Raw genomic sequence first — 8,201 nt, forward strand, 5'->3', positions numbered from 1 at the left:
ATTTCTGTGCTGGGCAACGATTAATCGTGATTAGTCGCATCCAAAATACACGTTTTTGCGTACATACTGTAATATATGTGTGTGTACCCAGCAGGCACAGGACGTCAATATAACGTCAGATTGAGGTTGGACCCCAACGTTGGACAGACGCTGCATTTTGGTTGAAAATGAAAATCGGGCTGACGTCAGAACCTAACGTCGGATTGACGTCAATCTCCAACGTTGGACAGACGTTGCATTTTGGTTGAAAAAAAAATGAAAATCGGTTTGACGTCAGAACCCAACGTTAGATTGAAGTCAGAACCCAATGTCAAATTGACGTCAGTCTCCAGCATTGGACAGATGTTGCATTTTGGTTGAAAATGAAAAATGCAACGTCTGTCCAACGTTAGAGGTTGACGTTAAATTCAACCCGACATTCGTCATCCTCCAACGGTGGACAAGCATTGCATTTTGGTTGAAAATAAAAAAATCAGGTTGACTTCAGAACCCAACATTAAATTTATTTCAACCTCCAACATTGGTCAGACGTTGCATTACATTCCTATTGAAACTGGCCATTACCACATTTGTCATCAACCTATGAATACAAAAAGAAAAGGAGTTAAATGTCCAAATTATTTATAGATAACACATTATGAACCACTGTGTATATTTTCAAAATATATACTGTGTATGTGTCTTTGTATATACATAATAAATATACACAGTACATTCACATATATTATATAAACAAAAACGTATTTTAGATGAGATTAATCGTGATTAATCGTTGTCTAGCACTAATGTTTTGTAACGTGAAAAACACTGTAAATAATAAGACTATTTGCACTACAAACCATTGTGTTACAGCAAAACATTAAAATAATGCAGAAAAAATGCCATTGCGCAGCATAACTAGCTATTTTTTACAGTTAAATATAACTGGAAGCGGATTACACCGGAAGTCTTGCACATTCAAGTTACAAATGGCCGCCACTCTTACCTTAAAAATAGCGGATAAGACATCTGTGGATTATGCGTGATATTTTGAGTCATTATAACCTAAATATCCTCATGAGCCTTTTAAACTGTTTTTTATTTTTTTAAACGAAATAACTTAGCACCTTGACAGTTTAGGGCCATAAAATGGCTAACATTTTAATAATGACAGATAAAAAGTGATTAAGTCAATTTGTTTTGTTTGAATTGTATTTTAAATGCATTGCATTAGTTGCATTGCACTGCATTTTCTCTTGGGTATGATTATGCGGTCATTTTAATATTCAAAAGCAGACGTTAAAACGGCTTCCAGAAACCTGGTACTTCTAAGACAGTCCTCCTCTTCGTTTTTGCTTTCACTCGCGCTCTCATCACCGTCAGCAGCTGAGCTCCATTACACCTGCGTTTATTGATACTCTCACTACTCATGAATATTTCTCAGAGTAGGGGTCTCGGCACCGTGCTGCCTCTTACTAGTTTCGAGAACGTATTTTTGTTTCTCTTGAATATAATTCTTGCCACCGCCATCGTTTTTTTCAACGCGTCTGCCTTTCTCTCCATCGTGATGAACAGATCCCTGCGCAACGAGAATCGCTTCATGTACATGCTCAGCACGTGTCTCAGTGACATCTGCACGGGCGTCTCGTATTATTATGTTGGAGTTATGGATGTACGAGATTATTATGATTCCCCGAATCGCACTTTCCATATTGTTCCCACTTTTCTGGGTCTGTCCTATATGGCGATTCTGGCCGCACAGGCGGACCGGTACCACGCGGTCTCCGCGCCTTTCAAATACTCGCAGCGCATGACGCGAAACAGAACCCTGCTGGTGATTCTGGCCTACTGGGTTTATGCCTTTTTAATAGTGGCTGTTAATAATTTGGTGCCTATGGGGGTTGCTAAAACAGTGACAAGCTTTGGTACTTTTGTGGCGAACATTTTCACCGTCATTATTATGATTGGCTTGAACGTCAGGCTGTTCTTCATCGCTAAATTTCAGCTAGAACGCGAACCCCCGAGCGCGGAGCGGGACAACAAACGCGCGTCCGTTTACCTCATCGTAATAGTGGCTGTGTGTTTTCTGATCACTTGGTTACCAATTTTTATTCATGTTATTGTGTGTAATTTTGCGGGGTCTTCATGCTATACGTTTAAAAACGAGGGCACAGACCCTCTGCGCATTCTCCCACGGGTGAATGCTGTTCTGACCCCTTTATTGTATATCAGGGGCTGTTCAGCACTAAGGAGCACACTACTAAGTAAAGTCTGGAAAACCGAATGCTGCAGGAGGAAAGGGTAAATCTACCACACACTCACACATGCCCTTTCTAACTCTGAAAATAAAATAAAAAAATAATCTTTGTCTTTCTACAGTAAACAGCTATATCTGCAAACTCTATTCAATGTGCCAACCTCTTTTTTTACTGACTTACCTGGCTAATCTCACTCATAGGCATATTTCCTAATTTAACCTTTTATATTTCCTTTGTTGCACTCCTATGTTTGACATATTATGGCAAAAGTTGTTTCATCTTTTCTTAGAGTGAACCCACAAAATATGGAGAAGACTGTAAACAGGATGTAGCAGGGATCTTTAGGATGTGACAAACTTCAAGTGACAGGACTTTAAAAATACCCTGCCTGGCCGAAAGAAAAAAAAGAGTCATTTGGATAAAAAAAAAGGTTATGACTAGATCATTATTGCAGTGATTATTATGTTTCTAGCATGTTATATGGTTGACAGCAATTCTTTTAGCATGCAGTAACTTTTTTTTTGGCCAGGTAGTGTATATTCAGCAAACATCTGTGAATTTAAAACGCTCAATTTAAAGCTAACTCTATGAGCAGTTTCATGTCTCTGTCCCTTTTTCCACCTGACATGTCTGTTTTTATTTTGAAATAGCATTTAATAGAGCAAATGTATTATTGCTTACGCATCTTAATTTACCTTCTTAGGAACGAACTGAAAGCAAGTGCCAAGATGATATTGTGTATGTGACAAATGATGAATTATTTTTTCTGTGAATCTATACATGTGTACAAAAGCAGCTTCCTTTTTTATCCACTGTTATTTTTATTGGCTTGCGTAAAATAAATTAAAATGATAATTGTTTGAAATTTAATTTTTAATTGATCACGTTTTTTATTTATCATGCAAAAATGCTTAATATTTAGTATCACACCTTTCCCAATTTCCAGAATGTTCCTGTTGACCACCTCCCTGCATTTGACTCAGATTATAAACTGCTTTCTGAAATCATAAATAAAAAATAAATATGTATATGCATATAAAAACGTAGTGCAATGTTTAAGTTGCACTTTTTATTCACTGTATGTCATGAAAACACAAATACTTTCCTTGAACCTTAAATACACCTGAGTGTACACAAGTTTATTTAAAAAAAAAATACTTCTAGTTATTATTTTATTCCCTACAAAATATAAAAATATGTCACCTATACAGTTGTGCCCCCACAGAAAAGGATTTAATTTTACCTTTTTGCGTAATTTATATATTTTAGAATATATTAAACAGCCTTTTATATGTTGTCAACTCATTACACCATTTACCTCTATAATGTTTGAGAAACTCTTGGTTATTCATGATATGCAAACATTTAGTCAGGGGGAGAAAAAAAGGCCTGAAAACAGTTTACAAGAACCTGCCACGTGAATCTCAGACAGTCCTCCTCCTTTTAAAAACGCCCCGCACGCGTGTCTCAGTTCACTCCCGCGCTCTCATCATCAGCTTTCATTCATACAGTATTACCATCAATGGTTGTGCTCCTTTACGAGTGCATTTACTGATATTCTCGCCACTCATGAATATTTCTGAGAGTAGTGCGGATCTCGGCACAGTGCTGCCTCTTACTAGTTTCGAGAACGTGCTTTTGTTTCTCTTTAATATTATTCTCGCCACCACCATCATTTTTATTAACGTGTCCGTGTTTGTCTCCATCGTGACGAACAGATCCCTGCGCAACGAGAATCGCTTCATGTACATGCTCAGCACGTGTCTCAGTGACATCTGCACGGGTGTCTCGTATTATTATGTTGGAGTTATGGATGTACGAGATTATTATGATTCCCCGACTCGCACTTACTACATTGCTCTTACTTTTCTGGGTCTGTCCTATATGGCGATTCTGGCCGCGCAGTCGGACCGCTACCACGCGGTCTCAGCGCCTTTGAAATACTCGCAGCGCATGACGCGAAACAGAACCCTGCTGGTGATTCTGATCTACTGGGCTCATGGTTTTCTAATAGTGGCTGTTAACAATTTGGTGCCTATGGGGGTTGCTAAAAGAGTGACGTTCTTTGCAGCTTTTGTGGGGAACATTTTCACTGTTGGTATTATGATTGGCTTGAACGTCAGGCTGTTCTGCATCGCCAAATTTCAGCTAGAACGCGAACCCCCGAGTGAAGAACGCGACAATAAACGCGCATCTATTTATCTCATCGTAATAGTGGCCGTGTGTTTTCTAATCGCGTGGTTGCCCCTTTTTCTTCATGTTATTGTGTGTAACTTCACGGGTTCTTCATGCTATACGTTCAAAAATGAGGGCACAGACCCTCTGCGCATTTTGGCGCGTCTCAATGGAGTCATCACACCATTGCTGTACATCAGAGGCTGTACTCCACTCAGGAGCACCTTAATGATGAAAGTCTGGAGAATACCATGCTACAAGAGTAAAGGGTAAATCTATCACACATTCACACATTCACACATTCTGAAAATGTTTGTCAAGTCTTTCTAGAGTAAACAGCTATATTTGTACATACTAATACATGAAATCCTTATCCAGTAGTGATGAATGACTGGAAAAGTCATTACGATTTCCAGGGTCAAATGATGTGGTGCTGGTCTGCAGATTGAAATCTCTTTTGTTAGTCAGTGAAGTCCAGACCTACCAACGTGAGACATACAGCAGGCCTTTGTTGGTTTTGCTCAGTAAAGTCCTCTTCTTTTTTCCATTCATCCATCCATTTTTCAACCCGCTTTATCCTCTGAAGGTTCATGGAGGGCTGTAGTCTGTCCCAGTATCTCGGGCCACACGGGGTACACCCTGAACAGATCACACACAGACACACACACACAAATTGAGTCCAATTCACATATGCTACATGTCTTTGAATTGCAAATTCTAGACAGAAAGGCCTCTTGCTGTGAGGCAACAGTGCTACTCACTCTGCCACTCGCTTTTTCCCGATTTTTCTGACTAATCTCACTTATAGATATATTTCTTTCTGTAGTTCTTTTCTTTCTGATTTACCGTTTTATATTTTCTCTATTGCACTCATACAGTATGTTTGAGATATTATGGAAAAAAAGTTATTTAATCTTTTCTCAGAGTGAAGCCACAGAATATGGAGAAGACTATTTAAAGGATGTAGCAGGGATCTTCAGGATGTGACAAACTTCATGTGACAGGACTTTAAAAATACACTGTCTGGGCAAAAGAAAAAAAAATCATAATTTGGATTTAAATAAGTAAATGCTTAAGATTTTATGATTGGATCATTATTGCAGTGATTTGTGTGTTTCTGGCATGTTATATAGTTGACAACAATACTGATCTAATGTCTATAGCTTTTTAATTCTTGAAACAACCATGTTGGAAGACTTATCTCATGGTCATATTTCAGAATGATGATGGCAGGATTCAATGGGCTCAGACTGTAAATGAATGGTTTTGGGAACAAGTGTTTTTTTACAGAGTGGTTTGTCTCTCCCATTGTCAATACAAGATTTTGGCCAAAAATGAATGCATCTCCTGATGGAAATAATGCTGTAATGTTGCATAAGGTTGTTAAAACAATGGCACATCATTGCTTCAAAGCTAAATGATCTAAAACAAATTATTAGAATGTGCAACAACTTTTTTTTTTTTTTGGCCAGGTAGTGTATATTTAAATATTCAGTGTATATTTAAATATTCACAATTTAAAGCTAACTCTGTGAGCAGTTTCATGTCTCTGTTCTTTTTTTCCACTTAACATGTTTGTTTGTATCTTGAAATATCATTTAATAGGGCAAATATATTATTGCTTATGCATCTTAATTTGACCTACTTAAGAAGTAGCTTGTTGAAAGAAGATGACTTGAAGTGCCAAAATGATATTGTGTATGCCACATCTCTACACTCTAAAAAATGCTGGGTTAAAAACAACCCAATTTGGGTTATTTTGGCAACCCAGCGCTGGGTAAAAAAGGGACGAACCCAACGCTGGGTTGTTTTGACCCAGCAAGTTGGGTTGGATTATTGACCCAGCATGCTGGGTTGCTTTTTTTATGGTTTAAAATTACTACACTGCTAGGCTAAAATGAACCCAAAATTGAGCTAGGCATTAAATCTACAAATCTTGATCATTATAAAGTCACTTTAACACACACAGAATGACTATCAAAAGATAAATGTTTATTAAAAACTACAACAAGAGAAAACATTCAAAAGTAACATGCATGTGAAAAGAAATGCAGAAAAAGTGGCATTAGCAGGTACTGAGTTTATAAATGAAGCACTGAATATCTGCTGACTATTTTGTCTGGTAAATTTTGTATTTTGTATAAAACTACTGTACAAAAACACTACTTTACAATAATTGTACAATTAGTTAATAGTTTCTTTTTTTTTTTTTTTTTTTTAAAACACAAACTAAAAATAAAACCACAACATTAACACTGACATTATAACATTTAACACAAGCAAATGTGTGAAGTATTGTGAGCATGTGTATGAATGAATGTGAACTCCATTTCTACTGAACAACACAGAACAAGCATTTGACATTTTGTTTTTACAGACTATACACTTACGGCTTGTTTCATAGTCCATGATCACATACAGAAAATGCATCACTGCCAATTTTCATTATCTCTTTAAGATAACTGATGTGGTCATGAAGTCCCATCAGCTCAGCAAAGGCGTGCAACATCTTTGACATTATCCGGGGTGGCCTCCTCCTTTAAAACCACTGTTGCATCAGTTTGGGGGAAAGATCATTTCTCCTCTTTGTCCAGCATTCATCCCAGTCACCACTTGCTCTTCATCAGTGGCCTAAAAGAGAAAAACATTTAAAAAAGAAAACATTTAGTTCAAATGTAACCATTTTCAAACAGAGGTGCATCCAATTCTGTAAGGATGGGTAACTATACTGTTTTATAATTTCAACCATATTGTGTGGTTGTTTATTGTCTTTGTCTACCACAGTGCTTTAGAATACTACAGTAGCAGACAACGGTAACATTTATTTTCTAAAACATAATTCCCATCAATCTTAAAAGAATGAAGCTCTCTTATGTCTCTGCCCTTTTAACCTCTACATAATTTTTTTTACCCTTAGTCAAACAAAACAAAAAAAAAAATGACCTTTACTTGCCTTAAACCACCTTTCCCTTTCTTATGAACGAGCTGAAAATATCACCTCCTCACATAAGCAGGATTCTGTGTCATTAACTCCAAAGTTGGTTTAGGTTCTGCAATTAAAAACACAGACATCAGTGGTTTAATTAAAATGTCATCATACGGTTCAAAATGTGAAGCAAACAAACAGGAGACAACAGAAACATGTATTTTCTACAAATAACCTGCATCAATCTCAAAAGAATTAAGTGCTCACCTATGTCTCTGGCTTTCTACATGATGTCTCTGGCTCACCTACATAAAATGTTTTTTGTTCTTAGACAAAAAAAAAAAAAAAAAAAAAAAAACTGATAACATGACATTATGACCTTTACTTGCCTTAAACCGCCTTTCCCTCTCTTATGAAGAAGCTGGGAAGATCACCTCCTCACACAAGTAGGATTCTGTGTCATTAACTCCAAAGTTGGTTTGAGTTCTGCAATGAAAAACACGGACACCAATGGTTTAAATAAAATGTGAACAAGTCATCATATGGTTCAAAATGTGAAGCAAACAGGCAGAAGACAACAGAAACATGTATTTTCAAAAATAACTCACATCAATCCTGAGAATGAAGCTTTCCTATGTCTTCGGCTTTCAACATCTACAAAAAGTAAACATTCTTTTACTACTAGTCAAAAAAAAAATATATAATATGTAATTATAACATTATGACCTTTACTTGCCTTATACCGTCTTTCCGTCTCTTCTGAAGAAGCTGAGGAGATCGCCTCCTCCCACACGCGGCCTTCTGTGCCGTTAACTCCAGAGCTGGTTTGAGTTCTGCAATGAAAAATATGCACATCATTTATT

The 8,201-nt window shown here is 37.1% G+C and overlaps 3 protein-coding genes across 3 annotated transcripts in view; 2 read left to right on the plus strand and 1 right to left on the minus strand.

Annotated features, from left to right (window-relative positions):
• The first annotated feature begins 1,408 nt into the window (after window positions 1-1,408).
• On the plus strand, window positions 1,409-2,569 carry LOC127156502 (beta-2 adrenergic receptor-like). The gene is made up of 2 exons (XM_051099386.1): window positions 1,409-2,280; window positions 2,527-2,569. The coding sequence occupies exons 1-2, from the start codon at window positions 1,409-1,411 to the stop codon at window positions 2,567-2,569; spliced, it is 915 nt and encodes a 304-aa protein (XP_050955343.1).
• Window positions 2,570-3,724: 1,155 nt separating this feature from the next.
• On the plus strand, window positions 3,725-5,440 carry LOC127157040 (melanocortin receptor 4). The gene is made up of 2 exons (XM_051100258.1): window positions 3,725-4,681; window positions 5,337-5,440. Exons 1-2 carry the CDS (start codon window positions 3,807-3,809, stop codon window positions 5,368-5,370), a joined length of 909 nt encoding a protein of 302 aa, XP_050956215.1. The 5' UTR covers window positions 3,725-3,806; the 3' UTR covers window positions 5,371-5,440.
• Window positions 5,441-7,748: 2,308 nt separating this feature from the next.
• The window catches only part of LOC127156503 (melanocortin receptor 4-like), a 45,889-nt gene continuing 45,436 nt past the window's right edge, over window positions 7,749-8,201 (minus strand). The window contains exons 3-4 of the mRNA XM_051099388.1: window positions 8,082-8,171; window positions 7,749-7,824 (exon numbers count right to left, since the gene is read on the minus strand). Coding sequence (XP_050955345.1) covers window positions 7,749-7,824; window positions 8,082-8,171 — 166 coding nt within the window. The remainder of the gene's footprint in view (window positions 7,825-8,081; window positions 8,172-8,201) is intronic.

Source organism: Labeo rohita, chromosome 25 (genome assembly GCF_022985175.1).
Source record: "Labeo rohita strain BAU-BD-2019 chromosome 25, IGBB_LRoh.1.0, whole genome shotgun sequence".
NCBI classification, from domain to species: Eukaryota; Metazoa; Chordata; class Actinopteri; order Cypriniformes; family Cyprinidae; genus Labeo; species Labeo rohita.